This window comes from Clarias gariepinus, chromosome 10 (assembly GCF_024256425.1).
Source record: "Clarias gariepinus isolate MV-2021 ecotype Netherlands chromosome 10, CGAR_prim_01v2, whole genome shotgun sequence".
NCBI lineage: Eukaryota > Metazoa > Chordata > Actinopteri > Siluriformes > Clariidae > Clarias > Clarias gariepinus.
The window spans coordinates 24,551,526-24,575,323 of NC_071109.1; the positions used below are offsets into that span (position 1 = coordinate 24,551,526).

Consider the following 23,798-nt stretch of genomic DNA (forward strand, 5'->3'; position numbering starts at 1 on the left):
AGAAACCATGGTTTAATTCTTAATTCAGAATAGAATGTGCAGGGTGTCCAATGCATTTATGTGATTTAAATTTATTTATGTGATTAAGTTATTATATGGATATGGAGCTTTACTCACTTTTTTTTAACACACTGCTATTATCTTGAACTCCACTGTACATTTGTTTATGGTATCAGTATTCCCTCATGGCAGTAGCCACATTCAACACATTGCCCTTAATGTTTAGGAATGATTTAAGAAACACGGCAAAAAGGTCAAGGTGTTGCCTCCAAATACACCAGATCTCAATCCAAATAGACATATGTGGGATGTGCTGCAGAAACAATTGGAATCTGTAAAAGATCCACATTAATAACTTACAAGAAGATTTAGAGGAACTGCTGAGAACATCTTCATTCAGATACCACATCTCACGTTCAGAGGTCTTGTGGTGTGCCATCCTTCAATGAGTCAGAGTTATTTTGGTAGCGGCAACTGTCGCTTACACAATATTATACAGGTGCTTTTGTGTTATGGCTGATTTGTGTACAGCATATTCCCTTACAGGTACCCACAGCTCACAAACAGCCTGGGTCTGTATATCAACCGAGAAGGGTATGATTCTATAAATGAAGCGCATTTTCTTCTACGGTACATTGCACCCCTGTGAACTAAAATAACTCTTATCTGTGAACTAAATCTGTGATGCCTAATCATGAATCTAATGCTATTTTGTGCATAATGAAGATAGCATCAATGTTAAACAATTTTGACAAACTGCAGTATAACATAAGAAATTATGCTTTAATCTTGTAAACTTTCTGTTTATAAAAGCATCATATTTAATTATGTATAGTGATTAAAGAAAAAGCAACTAAACTGAGTGATGGATTACGGTATCTGATGTGATCAAATATGGTGGATTGTTCTAAGGAGATTGCAGCACACAAATTTTTAATGATTAGTGATTTTTCATACTGCAATCATGTATAAGCAGTATATCAAATGAAATTAATAATTGCAAAAAAATGTGAGAGAATAAGAAAAAATCATAAAGCTCTAGGAAGGACTGTAAAGGGAATTACCACCAAGTTGCTTTGAGCTAGTTTGTCTACAAAAACAACTAAAATGAATACAAAAAGGCAAAAAATATAAAATGATAGGAGACATGAATCATTACAACCAATAAACATTCATTGTGAGGAATGTTTTTTTTTATTATTATTATTTTAACAGAGATGTAACCTAATCAAAAGAAACAGGGTAAACAGCCATAAAAGGGCTCTGTTCTTCTATTGGGAATAGGGCAATGTTTTTAACAGACGTGTATACATATATATATAAAAAAAAGTTAATGATGGGATCAACCTAAAATTATACTAAAATCAATCCTCCAAATGGAGAGACTAAGCAAACTAAAGTTCATGCACAACCTAACACTGTACAATATCAATTACACTCCTTAAGATTCATTTCTTCTCAGGATTACTCTGTGCTTTAGCCTTCTCCTTTTCCAAGTGTTTCTAGAAAGCAGAACAAACAAGTTTATACTAAATTAATAGAGCCTTCACTTGTATAACATTTGTCTTTAAAACAGGTTCATACTAATTAAGTCATATTAAATTACCTTGAGTTTCTCGTAATGTGCCTGGCTGCTGCAGTGAACCTTTTTAGCAGTGTCTTCGTTGGAGTAAAATAGAAAGCACACTCTGCAGTAGTAGCCCATCTTCACAAACTCCACACCTGAACCAACAATGCAGTATTGAAAGTGATTAATCAGAGTTCAGGCACATTTTCATCTGTTAATGTTTATACATTCTTACTATGCTGTTCCACCCTGGCTGAATGTAGAAAAAATTGGAAGTCTTCCAAGGAAGATGTGTGGCCTGCCTGCCGAACATACTACTTTTAAGAATAAAATCGCTAGTGCACATCTATGCTTCCTAATAAAGGTTCTGTGAAGGTTTTGTCGAATGATAGAGATGGATAAGGATCCTTGTACAGGACCGGGCATTAAACAGCTTCAACAAAGGTACTCAAATTAGTGCTTTCACACTGCCAGTGCATAAGTACAAGTCTATGCTTAGGTATTCATCATTGTGAACTTGCCCACATTTCACAACAGAACAATTTTACCAGAAATAAAGCATCCTGGGCCCGTATTTACAAAGCTTCTTAAGCCTAAAATTTGCTTCTAATAATAAGAAAATTCTTAGAATTATTATATTTTCTTAGAATTTCCCCTTAAATTTAGAACTAAATCTAAGTAAAGATAAAAATGATTCATAAAACATCTTAGCCCTAAAAACAGCTCCTAAGGTAAAAATTAAGAGTAGAGAGGAGGACTCTCAAGAGGATTAAGAGTTTCTATAGCAGAGGACTGAAAAAAGAATTATTCTCCAAACACTAAACGTAAAGCTAAAAGTAAACACTGCTTCTTTGTCCAATTTGGTTTTCTTGTTCTCTTACATCTTTTCATCTCTCTTAGATTGTTAGCTACATAGCATCCAAAAATATTCCATCAACTTTTCTGTATAGATTTATATAGAAATTCTATATAGAAAAATAGACTGTCCTGCAATCACTTAAATTAGTAAAAGCTGAGCCATTTATCTACCATTTAATCTGAAATAGATTACAAGTAATAAAATCAGTATGGTAAATAAATGTAAGAACTTAAAGTAACTACTGCATGAAAATTGGTTGCTTCAAAAGTAGACGCAATCTTTGGCAGTTTTAATTAACTCAATTAGACGAAATATTTGTTTTAATTAACTAAGATGTTTAGCTTACAACAGAAACTTTGCTTAAAGTAGCCAGTATTCATGATTATACAATTCCTTTATATACAAACATTATTATTGCACTGTCTTCTATTATCATATATTCTATTTTCACAAAGGGCACATTTTAAGAACTTGACAGATTTTTTTATAAACTAATCACAGTCCTTCAATTGTTGCGTCACCCTTAGCAACGGGGTCAACCAAACCTCCTCACTAAGATAAAGGTTTTTGTACTTTCCTTACTCAGAGTTGCTCCAAGAAGTTTCCTAAGTCTTTTGGTCTAGGACTCCAAACTAGGACTTTTTAGGCCAGGATAGGAGCTCTCAGAGAATTCTAAGAAGCTTCGTAAATACGAGCCCAGATGTGTAAATCTGATAAGAGACATACCTCAAGGTTTGTAGCCAACTTTATTCTTTGTATCCAAAAGAGTATTGTGCCATTTTCAATTATTACTAAGTCCATTTCAATTCTAGGTTGTAATAATATACTCAGAAAAAAAGAAACGTCCTCCGACTTTTAACTGTTTTTACTTTCAGTAAAGTTAATGTGTAAATATTTGTATGAATACTAAAAGAGTCAACACCATAAGACAAACTAATGCAACCAAGGGGGGAGGGGTTGGGGGGATTGGGCTACTGTTGGTCGAAGAAGGCGGGGAGGAAGGCGTGTTCGAAAAGCAGAGAGAGAAGAGGAAAGGCAAGAGTTTAGGAGTGATAGTAGGGACTTTGAATGTTGGGACCATGACAGGGAAGGGAAGAGAGTTAGTTAATATGATGCAGAGAAGGAAGGTGGATATACTGTGTGTCCAGGAGACCAGGTGGTAAGGTAGCAAGGCCAGAAGCATAGGATCAGGGTTCAAATTGTTTTACCATGGTGTGGATAATTGAAGGGATAATGTTCAATGTTGTTAGTGGTTATGCCCCACAGGTAGGATGTGAGTTAAAAGAGAAGGAGAAATTCTGGAGTGAGTTAGATGAAGTGATGCAGAGCATTCCCAGAGGTGAGAGAGAGATGATTGGTGCAGACTTCAATGGACATGTTGGGGAAGGGAACAGAGGTGATGAAAATGTAATGGGCAGGTTTGGTCTTCAGGACAGGAATGTAGAAGGACAGATGGTGGTGGACTTTGCAAAGAGGATGGAAATGGCAGTAGTAAATACTTTCTTCCAGAAGAGGCAGGAACATAGGGTGACATATAAGAGTGGAGGCAGAAGCACTCAGGTCGACTACATCTTGTGTCGACGTTGTAACCTGAAAGAGATCAGTGACTGCAAAGTGTTGGTAGGGGAGTGTGTAGCCAGACAACACTGAATGGTGGTGTGTAAAATAACCCTGGTGGTGAGGAAGGTGAAGAGGACAAAGTGGTGGAAGCTGAGAAAGGAAGAATGTTCTGAAGTCTTTAAAGAGGAGTTGAGACAGGCTATGGGTGTTCAGGAGGTGTTTTCAGTTGACTGGACAACTACAGCCAATGTAATCAGGGAGACAGGTAGGAGGGTACTTGGTGTATTATCAGGTAAGGGGAAAGTGGACAAGGAGACTTGGTGGTGGAATGAGGAAGTCCAGGAGTGTATACAGGGAAAGAGGCTAGCTAAGAAGAAGTGGGACACAGGACTGAAGAGAGTAGACAGGAGTACAGGGAGATGCAGAGTAAGGTGAAGGTAGAGGTGGCAAAGGCCAAACAAAGAGCATATGAGGACTTGTATGCTAGGCTAGACAGTAAGGAGGGAGAGGTGGATCTGTACAGGTTGGCAAGGCAGAGAGATAGAGATGGGAAGGATGTGCAGCAGGTTAGAGTGATTAAAGATAGAGATGGAAATGTACTGACAGATGCCAGGAGGGTGATGGGAAGATGAAAGGAGTACTTTAAGGAGTTGATGAATGAAGAAAACGAAAGAAAACAAAGAGTAGAAGAGGTGACTGTTGTGGAACAGGAAGTAGCAAATATTAGTAGAAGTGAGGTGAGAAGGGCGTTGAAGAGGACGAAGAGTGGAAAGGCTGTTGGTCCTGATGACATACCTGTGGAGGTATGGAAGTGCTTAGGAGAGGTGGCAGTAGAGTTTCTGACAAGTTTGTTTAACAAGATCTTGGAGAGTGAGAGGATTCCAGAGGAATGGAGGAGAAGTGTATTGGTGCCAATTTTTAGGAACAAGGGAGATGTGCAAAGCTGTGGCAATTATAGAGGTATAAAGCTAATGAGCCAGACAAAGAAGCTGTGGGAAAGAGTAGTGGAAGCTAGGTTAAGGGCAGAGGTAAGCATTTGTGAGCAGCAGTATGGTTTTATGCCTAGAAAGAGTACATCAGATGCAGTATTTGCTTTGAGGATGCTGGTGGAGAAGTACAGAGAAGGTAATAAAGAGTTGCATTGTGTCTTTTTAGATTTAGAGAAAGCGTATGACAGGGTGCCAAGAAAGGAGCTGTGGTATTGTATAAGAAGGTCTGGAGTGGCAGAGAAGTATGTTAGAGTGGTTTAGGACATGTATGAGAGCTGTAAGGCAGTGGTGAGATGTGCTGTAGGTGTGACGGAAGAGTTCAAGGTGGAGGTTGGTCTACATCAAGGATCAGCTCTAAAAAAGGATAGCCTTTTTGTTTGCATTGGTGATGGACGGGATGACAGATGAGGTAAGACAGGAGTCCCCGTGGACTATGATGTTTGCAGATGACATTGTGCTCTGTAGCGAGAGCAGGGAACAGGTGAAGGAAAATTTGGAGAGGTGGAGGTATGCTCTGTAAAGCAGAGGAATGAAGGTTAGCCGCAGCAAGACGGAATACATGTGTGTAAATGAGAGGGACCCAGGAGGATCGGTGAGGCTACAAGGAGCAGAGGTAAAGAAGGTGCAGGATTTTAAGTACTTAGGGTCAAAGGTCCAGAGCAACGGAGAGCGTTCAAAGAAGGCGAAGAGGCGGGTACAGGCAGGTTGGAATGGGTGGAGAAAAGTGTCAGGTGTATTGTGCGATAAAAGAGTATCAGCGAGAATAAAAGGAAAGGTGTACAGGACAGTGGTGAGACCAGCAATGCTCTACGGCTTAGAGACAGTGGCGCTGAAGAAAAGACAGGAGGCAGAGTTGGAGGTAGCAGAGCTGAAGATGTTGAGGTTCTCTTTGGGAGTGACAAGGATGGATAGGATCAAGAATGAGTTTATCAGAGGGACAACCAAAGTTAGATGTTTTGGAGATAAAGTCAGAGAGGCCAGATTGAGGTGGTTTGGACATGTTCAGAGGAGAGATTGTGAATATATTGGTAGAAGGATGCTGAGGCTGGAACTGCCAGGCAGGAGGTCTAGAGGAAGACCAAAGAGGAGATTTATGGATGCAGTGAGAGAGGACATGAAGTTAGTTGGTGTGAGAGAAGAGGATGCAGAGGATAGGGTTAGATGGAGGCAAATGATTCGCTGTGGCGACCCCTAAAAGGGAACAGCCGAAAGACAAAGAAGAAGAAGAGGATGCGAGGATGATTTCTGTCTCCCTGTAGCGCTGTCTTAGACGTCTCACAGTGTGGACATGGCAAATTTATTGCCCTAGACACATCAGCAGTCCTCATGCCTCCCTACAGCATGCCTAATGCACGTTCACGCAGATGAGCAGGGACCCTGGGCATCTTTCTTTGGGTGTTTTTCACAGTCAGTAGACAAGTCTCTTTAGTGTCCTGCGTTTTTAGAACTGTGACCTTGAATGCCTACTTTCTGTAAGTTGTTATGGTCTTAACGACCATTCCACAGGTGCATGTTAATTAATTGATTATGGTTAATTGAACATACATGGAAAACATTGTTTAAACCCTTTACAATAAAGATCTGTAAAGTTATTTGGATTTTTACAACATTATTGTTGAAATACACAGTCCTGAAAAAAGGACGTTCCTTTTGTTGCTGAGTATACAACGTGAGGATGAAAAGTTTAAGAAAGTTAATATTGCATAATCAAGACCAGGTCGTAATTGAGAGTTTGCCTATGGCTTTAAAGTAATTACTTACCCACTGGGACATTTGGCTCATACGGCCCGAGAGCATCCACGGTAGTTTCAGGCTTTTTCACAGACTCGGCTGGAGGCGTGGGAGTTTCAGGCAGCTCTTGGCTCTTCTCAGACACAGCAGAGAATGCAACAGATGACGACTCAGTAGGAGCAACATCGATGTCGCTTTCAACCTTCTGCTTAAGGCGAAGAGATAACAGTTAAAATCAAAGTTATGAGGAATCTGAAATGTTTCCAACACGTGCAGAAACAAGCTGTTGTTTTGATTCAGTTAAAGCAATAATCTCGCAAGTGCAAATTTGTAGCTGACGCGAGTGATGCATGCAATTCTCCAGGTGTAGTAAATTTAACAGCTGGACATTTACTTACTGTACATTTTATTATGAATTTAAATTTGACCCATGGATTCAATTAATTTAAATTAAACGCAATGATTTAATTGTAAAAGAAATATTAAATTGCAGCTCTAAGACATGAATGGGGTGTGGTAGGAGAACTGACCAGTGGTTTTAGCTCCACATTCGGACTTTCTGACGCATCCTTGTTTTGTTCCTCTGTGTGCTCGTTGTCCACATCAACTTCATTCTCACAAGACTCAGTTTTGACCTCCACTTCCCTTTTCTCCTCCTCAATCTCCTGTTGTGCACTCTGAGTATTCTCCTCACTAGGCTTCTCCTCTTTAGATTTTTTGGATGGGGGCTCCTCTTCCTTCACAGTTGTAGTTTTTGCAGAGGAACTGCTCTGACTTTCCTCTTTCTCCTCAGAGTGCTCCCTCTTGGCTGGCCGTTTGTCTTCCAAGGTCGGGGGTCTGTGTCTGCCACATGAAAGAGTCCAATCAGTATAAAGTACCCATGTTTACATGCAATAAAATCTAAATTGAATGTGCATAATCAGTCATTTTAAAATGTTATCCCCTCTATTATTTGTGTTTTTGTGTAAAAACATTATATAATTTTTGTCATAAAAACACACTGTAGTCAAGGCTTTCAAACTACAACACATATCCCTGTCCCTCAGCGATGTAATCAACAGATTTTGTGCTTACTAGCTCACTGATGCGGATGGGACATACTCTTTAGGCATCACAATCTGGTATTAAATTACATTTTGAAGCAATTGAAGCAATTCAGTTGGTGCCATAAAAAGGTAGCAAGTTTTGGTACCCAGCTCTTTAACCAGCACTAACTTTTTCAGCTGTTTGTGCTGTGGTATTGAACTGAACAAGCTTTTACTTTTCATACACTCTGAGCGTATCTTGGATACCCATGTCCCTGGGAACAGGTCATTGATTGTCCTTCCTTGGACCACTTTTAATAGTTAATAAACCCTGCATACTGGGATCACCCAAACAGACCTACCATTTGTTAGCTGCTCTGATCCGGTGACCTAGCGATCACATGTTAAAGTTGCTCAGATCCTTATGCTTGCCCATTTTTCCTGCCTCTAATACTTTAACTTTTTTAACTGACTGCTCTTTAACCTGCTGCCTAATACATCTCGATCCAATCCCAAGGGCCATTCTAACAAGATGATCCATGATATTCATGTCACTGGTAACTGATTAAGTATAACAAAAGAAAAAAGTACTAACCCATGTTTAAGTTGTTTGTACTTCCTGCTGATGTAGACAAGCAAACGTTTGCCTTCGAATTTGAGCGGATTCAGTCGAGCGGACTCCACAAATTTTTCTGCATCCTCACCCCTCTCCATTTCAATGAAGCACTGCAAGCAAGCACATGACGCCATAATATGTCAGCATTACAGTTAAAAACATGACATGAATAATAAGGTATTAGACATGCTGCTTAGTTACCTCAGAACGTGACCGATTCAAATAGTAACGTCGTATTTTCCCGAAAGGCTCTGCAACCTTCAGAAAAGACGCATCTGATGATTTAAATGCAGGGATGTGTCCGATATAGACGACCTTGCCACTCTGTAGAATTTGGGGAAAAATGTGTGAGACATTTCTCCTCTAATCATACACACTGTTTATTTGTGCAGGAGAACAGTTCATTGCTTACCTGGATGGTGGCGTAGGTCATTGAATGGTAAATTTTGACAGTTTTTCCACACACGGATGGGATGACATTTCCGTTGTAGAAATGAACCATTGATCTGGCTTCTTGCTCACTGCTAAATTCCAAAAAGGCCTTAACAACAAAAAGCAATATAAATTCCATAAGCAAACTCAAACAATGTCTTGTAATGCATGACACAGATACTTTTTGAATTAGTTCTTAACAGTATATTGTTTAATGAATAAAAACACCAAAGACCTTTAAAATATAACATTAGTTGGAGTTAAAACCAAGATACTTTTTTTAAAGGCAATCTATTATGCAAAATTCACTTTTAGGTCATTTTTAGAAACTTAGATGGGTCTCCAGTATGTGTGTGTGTGTGTGTGTGTTTAAGAAAAATGCATTCCCCAAAAAATATGTACAGCTGAACTAGCCCTCATATAATGCATTTCTTCGTTCCTCAGACTCGTACTATTTCACTCCTCCACCAAATCCTCTGTTTCAGTGTCTGTGTCAATGGGCTACAAGCTTGGGGAGGGTTTCCCCTCATATAAGGTAAAATTAGGGAAAAAATAATTTGGGATATTGGGGATTTGTCTTCGTACACACTTTGGAGGATTGCTGTGTTAATTTCTTAAACAAACAAAAGATTTTGTGGGTACATTGTCCCATAGATAAAATGTGAAACAATACATATTTTATAACTTCCTGTCCTGTTTACTTTGGGGACCACTCCTCTTTATCCATACACTGGGAATCATAAATACAATAGTATGATTTAGGAATGTTCAGGTACTTTTAACTTTCATTTCACTAAAGTCACAATGAGTATGATCTGTTTTCGAGTGCAATTCCTCTTCTATGCAGGAACTGATGTGTGGTGCAACCTTTCTTTGCTATCGATGGACATGCAAGTCTGTAATCTCTAAACTCTAACTCTTTTCCTATTAAAACTGTTTCCTAAAGGAATAATAGACAACATCTAATTTGGAACATAGTGAATAACATGCATAAGTAGAGAACAATCATAAACAAGTGAGAAGAAAAAGACTAATTACAGAATAAAGATTAGAAAGGTTTAAAAAAAGAAAAAAAAATTAATCACCTCGGGCCTGGAATGCAGAACCAAGTGGCGTACAACTTTCCCAAATGGCTTTGCAAGAGCCAAAATCTCATCCAGATAGCCATAGTTGCGTTTAAATCCAACCACATTAACAACTCTCAAGCCCTGTAGAAGAATTATGGCGAATTAGAGCTGTTTCCAAGAAATTCCCATACAGGCCAAAAAGAAGCTTTAAAACTCTACTTAGACCTTTTATAACATTTATAGCAGTTGTGACATAACATTTAGAAATAGACTGGCATTCACAGAGTTAATTTTAAACCGAACACAATTTCATGACGACCTAAATGTACCCATGTCACTCCTGACATGTTCGTTGTTTTGCAAGTGTTTATTGTTTTACAAAGTAAATTTCACTTATCAAATTTTGACTTTTAGCTAGTATGCTAGCTGTTGGTCTCGAATATAAATCCTAATGTAGTGGTAGCTGGGATAGTTCAGAATCATGACTATTAAACATTATGTCCAAACCATTTTAAACAAAATGCAGGTTATTATGGTTCTCTTTTACATTAACGAAAGTCAAAATCAGCCATCAATTGAATATTGGTAAAAAAAAAAAAAAAATTTAATACTTACTCCGCTGTCCCTGGATTTACCTAAAAGCAGATAAGAAAAATATGTTCAGATTTGGAAATAGCTCTTTAAATGTTTTGCTAATAATATACAGCCGTCCAACACATTATACAGAATTAACAGCAATGTGCAGACAGCTCAGCTTATTTGCACACATACATTACACTCCACACATTCACTATTGGAGATATTAATGAGGTCAGATGTATGGATTTTCTTTTTTTATATAAATTATATGCTACCTTATTAAAAATCAGTGCTTACTTAAGCGAAGTCTCTGTCCTCAATCACATTTTTCCCTTTCAGTTTATCCCTCTCCTTCTTCAGATATGCGTGTCCTTTTCAGACACACCTCTGTATAAAAGCTGGCAGTTTTAAACCATGTTTATACTACAGAATGTCCAAGTTATCTTTGAGCATGCACTAAACCACCTCTTTTGTTCTACACTGGCTCTTGACTCTGACATCCCACTTCTGATGAAACTATAGTACAATTTATGACATAGAACAATCTGCTACTGACTTCTGCTGGGCAAACTAAATATTTAAAAGCAGAACCTGAAGAGCCTTTGTCTCTAGATCTTGAGTCATGCCGTTCAGCTTCTTCCTCCTCTGCCAGTTCATCCAGAGTAACAAACTCATCCATGTCTTCGGGAAAATCGGATTCTTCAGGTGCGTCCTGTTACCACACAGACATAGAAAAGTTGTATTCAGTTAATATTTTGACTAAATATCATTCAATAAGAATAAAGGCTCAACAGTGTGTTGCGTGAACTGTGATTGATGCAAAGTACTGTTTTTAAGGTCTGGTTTATACTTCTTCATTAATGAGTACATTCATTGTGAAGGAGAGAGAGAGTGAGTTAGTTGTCTTTGCATGTGACATACATTAATTTGCCAAAATTTTACTGATCGAAAGCCGTGTCTAGTCGTTAATCCAGAAACACTGTGATGAGTTTAAAACTTAGTAAAGATGCATCTGATTGAACTTTTCTCTCACCTGGTCGACAGAATCATCTGCCATGGCCTCGTTCTGCTCCATATCATCCTGTCCATCTGTTTCTTTGAGTTCTGTGTTGTCGTCCTGCTCCTGATCTTCCTCCTGCTCAGCTATTTGCTCTGTCTGCTGCTTTGTTTCATTTGCTTCTTCCTCTGCTGGAATCTCTGCGTTCGCTCCATCATGCTCCGTTCCCTTTGTCTCTTCTTCTTCTGGCTCCACAGCCGAATCTTCCGTCTCCATCGCAGCTTCTTGATCTGGCTGGGCTTTTACAGATTCCTCGGTCACCAAGTCTTCACCAAGAGTCTCTTCCTCATCATCATGAGCCTCCACAACACCTTGGACTTCATCACCAGAGCCTGCTTCAGCCCGGACCTCCTCATCCCCCTCCTTAGTCTTTGACTCCTGTGCCTTCTCGGACGAGCTCTCTTTGGCTCTGGAGCTCGAACTTCTCTGAGTCTTGGATGAGCTTCTGGAAGTTGTTCTACTGCTGCTGTTTTTCTGACCAGATTCCTCCATATCCCCTTTTAACTGTTCTCCTTTACCAGGTCTGACCCTAAAAGCAATTTCAGATATTAAGGATGTTTATTTTTCTGATTTCACAGTTGATTAGGTACTGTGGTAACTCCACATTACTCACGTTAAGGTCTTGTACTTGGTGCAGATGTTCATATGGATGGTCCTACGACTAATGGTCAGTGGATGGATAGTGTAGTACTTGACTAACATCTCTGCATCCTCAGAGTTGCTCATTTGCACAAATGCCTGTGACAAGAGAAATGGGGGGGGGGATTAGTGTGTGTTGACAGAATTCAAATAATACAAATAATTACACTAAAGCCTAAAAGCTTGACCATGAGAAGATAAGACTCATGGTAGATTTTACCTGATCATTCAAAAACAGATGATTAACGACGGTGCCAAATCTACGGGCTATTGTCAGCAACTCCGCTTTCTTCTCGGTCTCTCTTGGCAAATTGGAAAAGAAGACCACTGGACCTGTATCTCGATTTCGGGTCTCTCGATCTGGTCTTTCGTTTTTCTATAATGAAACGTATTTTGCATTTACAATCAAAAACAATACATCATGTAGATTTTATGCTGTATAGAGATGATAAAATTTTTTATTTCCTTGCTATTACTTTAGATATTGCTGTAATTAAACATACAGTATAGTACACTGCACATGTATAGCCCAAAAACCCTTTGTTCACCTATTGTACTTCATACATTAGCAAATAAAATAAATGCACATTTATTAAAAAAAAAAAAAAACTTGTTTAAGTTGTGGTTTTACCTCGATCACCAGCAGCTCCTTGGACAGGTAAATCTTTACGTCTCTCCCATGAAGAGTGGCAGGCTTATTCTGGTAATAATTAGTCATTGCAAGAGCTTCTTCATGCGTCATTAGCTCCAGAAAAGCCTGCCAAAGAAACAACAGAAAAAATATATATTGGTAATAATAAGAATTTTACAACAATAATGTCCAAGAGATAAAATTTACTTTAATTTAAATAATTATTATATTATTCCTGAAAATTTCATAGGATTCAACTTACCATTGTAACTTTAAAAAATGTAAAATTGTATACAAGTAATTCCATATAACCGCCATATTTCACATAAAAGCAAGAATCAGAAATGCTGCACACCTTTCCTTCCCATTCAGGCAAAAAAAAAATAATAATAATAATACTGTACGACAATTAGACAGCATGTTTGTAAACTACTTTAGTTTCTGGTTCCTTACTAAAACAGTCAATAGATTTTTGTCTTGTTAAGTAGAAAAACCTTGGCAAGATAAGAGAACCTGTCAAATGAAAAGGAAAAGATTTCCATACACTTGGGGAACTGTCAATCATCCGTGATTTATGAAAATTGGCCTATCTACTGTTTTATTGAATATATATAAAATACATAAATGCATCTGGCATATTATTGTGTAAATAGAGCTCCTACATACAATATGTAAAGGGTGGCAGGTCTACTCTCATTAATATTTATAAGTAGTCACACCAATCTTTATTAATAGTTATAACCTGTCTCTGGCATGACAGTACATTGGAGATAAAGTCCTTACTTTATTCTTTTGCAAATCAACAGAAACAAAACTTAGTCTTGCAGAAATTAGCTGCTTAATAACTTCATATATTTAAAACCTAAAAAGAATAAATCTATGTAGAATTTGTGTGTGTGTTTCTGGGGTTATCATCAGATTGGCGACAGCAGATTGATGCTCACTAATAATTAACAAACACCAAGCACCTGGGACATTTCATTTTCAGATGCAGGTTCTTTGCTTTCAGAATTTTGTGTAGAGTTGGGTATCGCTCATGTTGTTTACGATAACGGTGCCTAAAAAGTGCCTGAACCAATACTAAAAAAAAAGAAAAGAAAGAAAAGAAAAAAAAAGGAAGCCACAAAAAAAATAGGATAACATTAAAGAACTTGAACGATTTTTAGGCTTTTTAACAAAACAAAAAAATAATAATAATTAAAATAAACAATGTAATAAAAGTATAAAATATACATAAATACAAAACGACATACTAATTAGCCCAACTACAATAACTTAACACCAATAACAGCAAGGTGGTTGATATTCTGGGTAGGTTTTATACAAGCTTTAAATTTCAGCAATTCTTTTGCAGAAATATGACCATATTTGCCTAATCTGGCAAAATCCGACACCTCTCCTGACCTTGCTTGGGTTGCCAGTTGATGTCCACAAGCTGTTAAATACGGTGAAACCCTCTGCTTTTAACTTCATTCACATCCTTGTCCTCAAATGTTTATTTAGGTTTGACATATTTCACCTTTACACGCAATTGTTAAGAATTGTAACAACAGACAGTATTGGTTCTAGAACATACTGGTTAAATAAGGTTTTGGTACCCAACCCTAATTCTGAGCTACACTGGGATACATTTTTTTTTCTTTTCTTTTTTTTTTTTTTTTTTTAAGTGCACAGTCATACTACTTGATCTCAAACAAAATGAAGATAGGTTCCCTGTTAGGTCTGGTTTCTGTCAAGGTTCCTATTATCATCTCAGTTTTTCTTGCCACCGTCAACCTTTTTCTGTACATGTTTTATTTCTTTCCATACATTTTTGTTTCTGTAAAGCTGCTTTGCATTAATCCTTTGCAACAATTATTAACAGCGCAACACGAATATAATTAATTGAACTGAAATTATATAGTGCACATCGGGGTATTAGTTAGCCTTCATGTCAGTACTGCTGCATGTTGATTTGTCATTGTGTGTGCGTGTGAGAGCGAGCGAGACACACACACACACACACACACACACACACACACACACACAGTCACAATAAAGTAAAATACCCATGAGTTATGTGAATCAAATAATACAATATAAATCTCAGCAAAATATAAAAACTTGTAGCAGTTATATGAAGTGTGTTACCTTATTCTTGAGTACAAGATGTTCACGAATATGACCAAAACGACTGGCTAAAGCAAACAGCGCAGATAATTTGGGCTTCTCGTCATATTTCACCACCACTACCCTGCTTCTGATCTGAAATACAAAAGCAGAAATAATAATAAAATAAATGTAAAAAGATTTAGAATAATACAGTAATTTTAATATTAATAAGTATTTAATAATTCAACTAAACAGTAATTTGTGTAGTATTATTACCTTTGGAGTCACAGAATATGATGATTTGCTTGACATACTCATGCTTGAAGTAGATCCTTTAAAAATGACAAATATTCAATTAGAGCTTTAAATTTACCAAACACCAGTGGTATATAAAACATCAGCCAGATTTTATATACACCGTGTCTAAACAAATGATTCATTTCTAGATTCAGTTATTTGACCAACTATGTCAACTCCACACAAAGTAAAGATACTGTACAGTCCATTTGCCAAGGTTTTCAAAATTGCATCTTAATGTATAAATTGCTTTACATACTTATAAGGTAAAGATGTTTTAAAAATATTTAAATTAAAAACAATATAAACATCAAAACCAAATCTGTACACAGACCACATACCCCAGCTTGAACTCATGCTTGTTCGCTGCCTCAGAGAAGATGGAGCAGCTCCCAGAAGACCATCTGATCGGCTTTTTGAGCTTAGCGAGAGAGAATCGGACCTGGGAGAGACAAAATAAATTATGTGAACCCGGAAACACATGCATTGTACTGAAAATAATCAACTATTACACACACAGCTTGATTATAAATTAAAGGAAAAACACCATGGCGTATCTCTGAGGTATTGGTCCACAAATTTACAAACTAGCTTTAATACATCCAAGTACATATTCTAGTGGATGAACACAAGTCTTCCAAAAGCTACTGCCTCTGCTGGTGATTTTTGTGATGGTATGTGATGGTATTGTAGAGCGCTGTGTAAAACATGGAAAAACTGCAATAAATTATCAAATTGCCATGACATAATTTAGGTAATTTTTCTACTTCCGCCAGGCCTCATGTCCTGCAGTTGGGGATAGATGTTGTCCTAAAAGTGCCCATGTCCATTGAGGTAAAACTTAAGTAAGAAAAACTTTGTATTGATCTGAACTGACGCTTTGTGTTAATTGTGTATCCAAACCATGGCAGCACCATGCGGTCATAGCATTTTTTTCCCTTTAATTTGTTAATGATCTGGAAGAAAGAGAAAAAAAATCACATGTTTACATACATTCGGCCAGAGGGCATCTGAGGGTCCCAATCTGGATACCTGCAAACGAAAGCAGGACAACAGATTTTTGAAAATGGAATATAGATATTTCATCTGGAGGAAGAATAATTTTATAGAAGCACAATTTTAAAACTAATACAAAAGTCAGGAAACATTAAGCTTTCTGGATAAAAAAAAAAAAAAAAAAAAGTCACATTCAACAAAAGCAGTAGTAACTTTTGTGGTTAAAAGGTTATTACACTGGACTGTTGACCAGGAGGTCCCAGGTTCAAACCACACCACCACCAAGCTACATCTTAAGCAAGGCCCATAAACCTAAACTGCTCAGACATATGTAATAAGATAAAATCATGTTGCTCTGTAAATGTCATCATCAGGCTGCACAAAAGGGGGGACGTCAGATTTTTGTTCAGACACAAAGGTTTGGGTTTTGTGCTTTAATTACAAAACAAAACAACATTCAAACTCCAGCACTCCAGGAAGTGTGAAGGATGCATAGGACCAAATTCCTTTCTTATCAATGACAATCAAACACAAGCACTTTGGCTTGCAAATCATCGACCTTTAATCTCACACGGTACTACTTGGAACTGCACTGGTGCACTCATTATCTGACACTGACAGCAAAGAGAGGGAAAAAGAATTTGCATACAAATATTTTTCTCTCTTTTTTTTGTGCCCAGGAAGCTTGATATATTGTCACGGATAGCAGTGATCTATAGTTTGGCATGTCATTTAGTTGATTCATGGCAAATGAAAACATAACGTACATTTGCAAGAGGACCCTCCGGTTTTCTGCATGCCGCATCCCAGTTGTGTGCTGAGTCCATTCCTGCAATGACACAAAAATAAATAAGTAAATACATAAATAAATAAATATAATATTTAATTCTGTCTAATTTAACAATAAGAAATGCTTAATAATACTTATGTGCCCTAATGTATGCTGACCTTCCACACACGACAATGGATTTAAATTAAACATTAATCCCATTTTCAAATAAATTTAACTACAATATTAACATCGATTTTATTCAGCACAGCAAAAGGGTTTAGTTATTATCACCAACTATAAATATTAAATGGGAATAACACGCTAACCACACTGGAAGAACACCAAGATGCACTGTTGAGCAAACTGAACAAACAGTTTTGAACACAGGTGTCCTCCATCATGTGTCTGATATGGTCATAAAGGGGCTTAAAAAAATTGGTGTAAAAAAAACTGTTCTGACCTACTCACCATGGAGGAATGCACATCAAAATCACAAAGGGAGCACACATGGGGAAACATGTGTGGCGTGACACCCAAGAAATCCTGAACTTTGCCCTGAGATGGCGATCCCATCCGCCGCTGCATAAAAAGATCATCAGATGCTGAAGATGAGGTTGTGCCTAAGCCACGATAGCGGTCAGTGGGAAGCTCGGAATACTGACGATCTCGACTGCCGCCGGCGCTCCCATAATCGAGCAAATCGTAGCTGCGAGCGGATAAATCTTGAGACGAACTGTAGCCAAAATCAGACTGAGAAGTGCGGCTCTGGCTCGTGGAAGCTGCGGAACGGTCCAGTCGTCCTCCCTGCACATCCCCCCAGTCGTCTCGACCTCCCCTGTATGAGGGGTCTGGGGAGAGGGACTGAGATAGCAGGTCACTGCTTAGATGTCGACCAGTCTCTGTCTTTCGGTTCTTTAGCTGCATAATAAGATGTGGTAGTGTTTCTACACTGATGTTCTCTTCGGGCACCTGAGCCAGCGCGTCCAAGTCATCGGGAGAGAGACCGAGGCTGGCAAAAAGCTTCATGGTATTGCTGAGAGGGTTGCCTACACGACGGGGGGCCAGCTGGGAATCTTGGCTGTCTACTCCACCCATACCTCCATGCTGCTGGGAGGAGGAGCCATAGGGATCAGGCCGAGACTCGTTCATGCTAAAGTTAAGAGTCTCTGCAGCGGCCAAGAGACCTCGGCCTACGGCGAAGCCCTTTTGAGCGCTGTCAGGAGTCAGCTTCTGAGACATGACTTCAAAATGACAGGGAGAGGCGACACAACCTCAAGCAGGCAATAAAAGCAAAGAACGATGGAGCTGATTGTCCCACAAAAAGGACCGTCCGTGGATTAAATTCCAAATGTCAAAGTTAAGCCAACAGTGAGAATGGACAGATCCTCTTCTATGACAGAATGAAAGGGGTCTGCAGAAAGACAATGAAGCAATGATTTCCATTCTATTCTAATTAGTGCCACAGCTAAACAAGTCAGTGACAATTAGACAATAAAAAGAAGTAACTACTGACAATACAATACAATACATTGCAACATGCCTCAAAATATCAAGATTTACAGAAAAGGGTTGAACAAAAGATCATCGTAGAGAACTGTTAGGATACTGAAATATTACATCCTTAAAATGACCAAGAATGAAAGAAAAGCATTGCATTTCACAGCCAGGACAGGAAAGCCATGGAGGCATGGAACAGCTTAATTTTTTGGAGAATATTAGAATCACATGACAGATAATCGACTTCAATTGGGTAGAAACGACTCGGAAGAAGACAGAACAACATTAAAAGCTTAACATGCTTTGACTCCAGGATAAGTGTTCTTTAGCTTGAACAAGAGAGTTTGTGATAATTTACAACGTCCCTATAAAAGTTGATTTAGAATGAGAATGTGAAAGAAGTTCATGGAATTACTTCACTTAGATCAAAATCCAATTAAGTTTCTTCGCCCAGAGAACGTTAATGAACTAATGCATGCCTTAAATCTAATAATAAAAAAAGACAAGCTTTCATATTAGGGGATAATTTTTGGATTCTTCTGGACAGCTTCTTTTAACTAAGCAGCAACTGAACATGATAAATAGCAAGAACAAACAGCCCAGAAATCAGCTTCCTTGTCTAGATGTAGGAAAACTATAGTAAAAACATGAGTTCGGGGAAACTGGCTGAGGGACTGGACTTCATCCAGTGAGAAATCAAGTTGTTAATGTTAAGCATTTTCCACATCACTTGCATTACCTGTGCATTTCACTCCACAAGTGTAATTGTGGTGTATAAGAGTTGTGGAGTATCAGAGATGTATAACTTATAACTCCCCCAAAGGAGCAAAAAAACAACCAAAATAAATTCAACAGCATTATCAGTCAAAAGGAGAAACAGCAATGAATATACATATTACACAACCTGCACCCATGTATAGCTTATTTCCTTGTCTTCAGTAACTGCTTCATCATGGCAAACATCATGGTGTTGCTGGTGGTTTTAAGGGTCAATGCAGGGCCAATAAAAATAAGCTGAAAGGTCCATGACTTCTTCAAGTTGACTTCAAGTTGTTGACATGACATGCTTTTATTACAGTGGTAGAAATCACCAATTTGTCAGGATTACTATATTTAGATGTCCCAGGACCAAAGTGAATTCAGAGCTAAAGTGTTTTGGTGGAAAGTACAGAAACTGAAGGGCCTTCAGTGACAAAATAATTTTGGAAAGGTGTGGTATTTATTTTACAGACAGGGTAGAAAATGTTAAAGAACTTCCGTTTTGATCAGTCAAGTTACAAACATATTAGCTTCTTAAACTATACATTTTGTTGTTTAAAAAAAAATTAACCAACTTTCTCATCGCTTACAAAGACAAACCTGGAGAAGTCCATGTTAGAAGACTATTCAGAAAGCAAGTCGAACCGAGCACAACTGCTAGTGGAAATGGAGTCTTCTGAACTGACAGGTAACATGAATGACAAGCAAGTAGACACACCCCCTTGTTGTCATTATATGCCAAGTTTACCAAATCTCTGACTTTATGACAGCCACTGCCCCCTTAGGCACAAAATTCAGTGTTTGCTTCATATGTTTCAAGAAGAAGTTGAATAATTGAATGGCAGGCAAGCAAAACCTCAGCTCAGGATAAAATGCTATAAACTTCATCCATCCGATTTAACTGTGGAATCTGGGGCTTTGTGCACATGGACAGGACAGAAAGGTTGGTTCATTAAGTGGGGGGAAAAAAAAAAAAAATATTGCTATATTCTAACGCACCCTTAAAACTTCCAAAGCGACGGGTGACAGAAAGGAATTGAATGTTACAGGAACAAAATGAGAAAATGCACATGAGAGTTGGACCAGGAAACAGCCTGACATAATGACACATTTTCTGGAATGTATTTCCAAGTGAAACGGTGTGTGCATTATTACAGCCAAAAATAATTCACATTTCATTTCGGTAGAGGATTAAAGAGAATTGGCTTTTAATAGACATATATTGTTGAATCCAGGGCATCAACAGGAACATTATCTAAAAGTCAGTTTGGATTTTAGCTTGGGAGATCAACTGATGTGATTAAACAGTCACACAGACTTTACACATCTCTGTGTTAAGGATTGCTCAAGCATTGCTCTAAAATGTAGAAAGTAAATCCAAACCTCTGACTGTTACTGGACATTTCTAGTTATCTAAAGTGATGCATAGACAGCAAGTGTTTTTGTCACCTGCAACATGGGTCCTTTAATATGTATAACCATAACTCAATGTAATTTTAACTGATGAGTAACTTAAAAATGCATCCCTTGTAAACGTCATGAATGTGAAATTTAAATATGGAGGCCAAAACCATTTTTGTTGTTCTAAAGTCGGGCATCACATGATTTCTCATGTGGATTGTCTGGCTTTTGGAGCATGCTCCCAGTGGTCACTGGAGGAACTGCATGTTCATTTTTCTCCCTGTCCCCACCCCTTTCCCAGTTATACACCAAAAGCCCCGCCCCAAACCTACCCTGCTTACTACTCTACTAAAGAATTCTAACATCAGGCTTGGAATGAAATCACTTTCAAGCACACTGCTTGATAATCAAGACAACTTCGGAAACACGCAAAATCCACATCAGAATGATTTATTAAGTAAGGCAGTGTTAAAAGGGCGTGTCTATAAAATGATTTAAGAGAACGATGTTGATTGCAAACAACAAATTCAACTTTATAAATATCATTTGTACACTGAAGAGATATTAAACGATTAAAGCACCTTTATAAGGTGTTCACTTCCCGCAGCTGTTGCGTCAATCCATGCAAACCCGGTGCAAATATGTTCGGAAAGCAAAGAGAGTTTTGTTATTCATCTGAAAATGGATAGAAATGTGAAATGGATGGAAGTAAAGACGGATGAGGTTAATGCTCTATGTTTGTGTGCGAGATGTGTTTAGTTGTAAAGCTGTAAGATGGGAAAAGAGTCAGGTAGATATAATAAGCCACCTAAGCCAAAAAAAAGCTGCCGCATGTGAAGAAATTTGAAAACATGAACAAACATATATGTTTGCATAAATCTCCATAAAACAGCATGGACTGGAACAGTATGAAAGCCAATCGAGTCTAAAGCCTGGACCTGCTTCTTCACCAGTGGATTGATTAACCAGAGTAATAATCGCCTTAAGTAGCAAACTGATTGCACCTAACTAAAGGCCGATATTGGTTTAAGTGCAAGATTATTAACTGGCAAATTATTAACAAGTACAGTGTGTTATGCTTCGTTATGCAAAATGCAGCGCTGCCACAACGCCAAGGTCTCCAACCGCTTAAACCAAAGCTAGCATGCTAACAAGGGGAAACCGAACCGAAGAAAGGGAAAATATTGCAAAACACAGCCGCTGATCTGTTTTTGTTTATCTATATTGTGAAGAAAACACCTATGCGAAGATGAATAATAAAATAGTTAAAGCAAGTACTTACTGTTGCAATATAACCTCACGAGCTGCAAAAGCGAAAACGTTATAGTCGGGCATGAGAATATCACCTGACTGGCACACTTCCTGTCACTCATCCGGTTTCGACTTGTTTACCAAAGGCTCACACTGCCCCCTAGCGTACCGGCCTCTATTTTATTTTATTCTATTCCATAACCTGCATGTCTTTGGACTGTGGGAGGAAACAGGAGCATCCTTAGGAAATCCACTAAGGTTCTTAAACCCTAGGTGACAGTCCTAACCATGCCGCATTCTCACTCACTCATCGTCTATACCGCTTTATCCTGTATTCAGGGTCGCTCCTATCCCAGGAGACTTACTGTGAAGTTACTGTCATTAAACATACAATTAAACATGTGTGACTATGATAAGTTCACAGATTATTATTATTTAATGCCTAAGCACTATGCCATAAGGACAATGAAAACATGACTATGATGTCATCATCACCGCTCTGACAACGCTATATTAATTCAAGTTTCAAGTTTCAAGTTTTATTGTCATATACAGATAACAATGAGGCATCATTACCGTAATGAAATTCTTAGACCCGTGTTCCCCAACTTTACATAAACATATAAATATAAAAATATAGAAAGAGGAGAGAAACAAAAGGAGGGGGGGGGCAGTAAAGGTACTACAATTATATATATATATATATATATATATATATATATATATATATAATATTATTGCAAAGGTAAGTAAGTACATAAGTAAGTATGTGCAAGTAAGCTTTAAGATAATTTAGTATTTACATGTAACAGCAAGGTGCAATGAAGTATAGTGAATATGGATTTTAAGTGGCATTGTTTAAAGTGACATTGTTAAGAGTCCAGTAGTTGTGGTGAGTGTATATTGGTGTGTGCAGAATGTCAGCAGTTCAGAAGCTTGATGGCTTGTGGATAAAAACTGTCTCTGTATCTGCTGGTGCGGGTCTTGATGCTCCTGTACCGCCTGCCCGACAGCAGGAGCGTGAAAAATCTGTGGCTGGGGTGGCTGGGGTCAGAGAGAATCAGCTGTGTCCTCCTCCTACAGCGCTGTCTGTAGAGGTCCTGCATGGCTGGCAATTCAGTCCTGTTGATGGTGGTGATACAGCCAGACAGAATACTCTCGATGATACATCGATAGAAGTTTGTGAGTATTCTGGGGTCCATGCGGATCTTCCTCAGGCGCCGCAGGAAGAAGAGCCGCTGTCTTGCTGCTTTAGTGATCACACCAATGTGGTGTGACCAACTCAGATCCTCGCTGATATTGATGCCCTGGAATCTAAAGCAGCTGACTCTCTCCACCTCTGCTCCCTCGATGTGGATGGGGGTGTGGCTTACACCCTGCAGTCTCCTGTAGTCCAGGATGAGCTCCTTAGTCCTGTTGACATTGAGCAGCAGGTTGTTGTCGCGGCACCATGATGTCAGGGCTCTCACCTCTGTCCTGTATGCTGACTCATCTCCATCAGAAATGCAGTCGATGATGGTGGTGTCGTCTGCAAATTTGATGATGGTATTAGAGCTGTGTGTTGCTGTGCAGTCATGGGTGAACTGGGTGTACAGTATGGGGCTGAGCACACATCCCTGAGGGACCCCGGTGCTGAGTGTTCATGAGGATAAGGTGATGTTGCTGATCCGAACTACCTGAGGTATCTCTGTCAGGAAGTCTAGGATCCAGCAGCACAGGGAGGAACTGATGCTCAGGTTGCGGAGTTTCATGACCAGTCTTGGTGGCATGATGGTGTTGAAAGCGGAGCTATAATCAATGAACAGCATCCGCACATATGTGTTCCTCTGGTCCAGGTGGGAGAGCGCAGTGTGAAGTGCATTTGCTATTGCATCATCAGTAGATCAGAAGAATTCTTGTTCTGCTAAGAATTATTATCTCATTGTGCTTGGGCCCTTATTTTTAATGATCAGGTCTCTTTTGGAGTTCTTATCATGCTCAAA

The 23,798-nt window shown here is 38.6% G+C and overlaps 1 protein-coding gene across 2 annotated transcripts; it reads right to left on the minus strand.

Moving 5' to 3' along the window:
* Positions 1-1,152: 1,152 nt before the first annotated feature.
* matr3l1.2 (matrin 3-like 1.2) lies at positions 1,153-21,929 on the minus strand. 2 transcript variants are annotated; one of them, XM_053506469.1, is made up of 21 exons: positions 21,848-21,929; positions 17,377-18,319; positions 16,904-16,965; positions 16,134-16,172; positions 15,482-15,582; positions 15,120-15,175; positions 14,883-14,996; positions 12,753-12,878; positions 12,342-12,497; positions 12,096-12,220; positions 11,459-12,011; positions 11,017-11,137; positions 10,462-10,481; positions 9,865-9,987; positions 8,760-8,888; positions 8,549-8,671; positions 8,327-8,457; positions 7,237-7,549; positions 6,737-6,911; positions 1,607-1,722; positions 1,153-1,502 (listed from the first exon to the last, which is right to left on the minus strand). In XM_053506469.1, exons 2-21 carry the CDS (start codon positions 18,145-18,147, stop codon positions 1,449-1,451), a joined length of 3,408 nt encoding a protein of 1,135 aa, XP_053362444.1. In that variant the 5' UTR covers positions 18,148-18,319; positions 21,848-21,929; the 3' UTR covers positions 1,153-1,448. The 2 variants fall into 2 exon arrangements, with proteins under 2 accessions (XP_053362444.1, XP_053362443.1); XM_053506468.1 differs by having other exon boundaries at positions 6,737-6,914.
* Between the last annotated feature and the right edge of the window lie 1,869 nt (positions 21,930-23,798).

Bases quoted from the DNA above. Each gene is read 5' to 3' on its own strand.
- matr3l1.2 (XM_053506468.1), bottom strand. From the start codon at position 18,147: ATGTCTCAGAAGCTGACTCCTGACAGCGCTCAAAAGGGCTTCGCCGTA. The intron at 14,997-15,119 runs GTAATAATACTA...TTTGTATTTCAG, and splicing joins CATATTCTGTGACTCCAAAG to ATCAGAAGCAGGGTAGTGGT. The intron at 1,723-6,736 runs GTAAGTAATTAC...TTGTTGGTTCAG, and splicing joins TGAGCCAAATGTCCCAGTGG to GTGTGGAGTTTGTGAAGATG.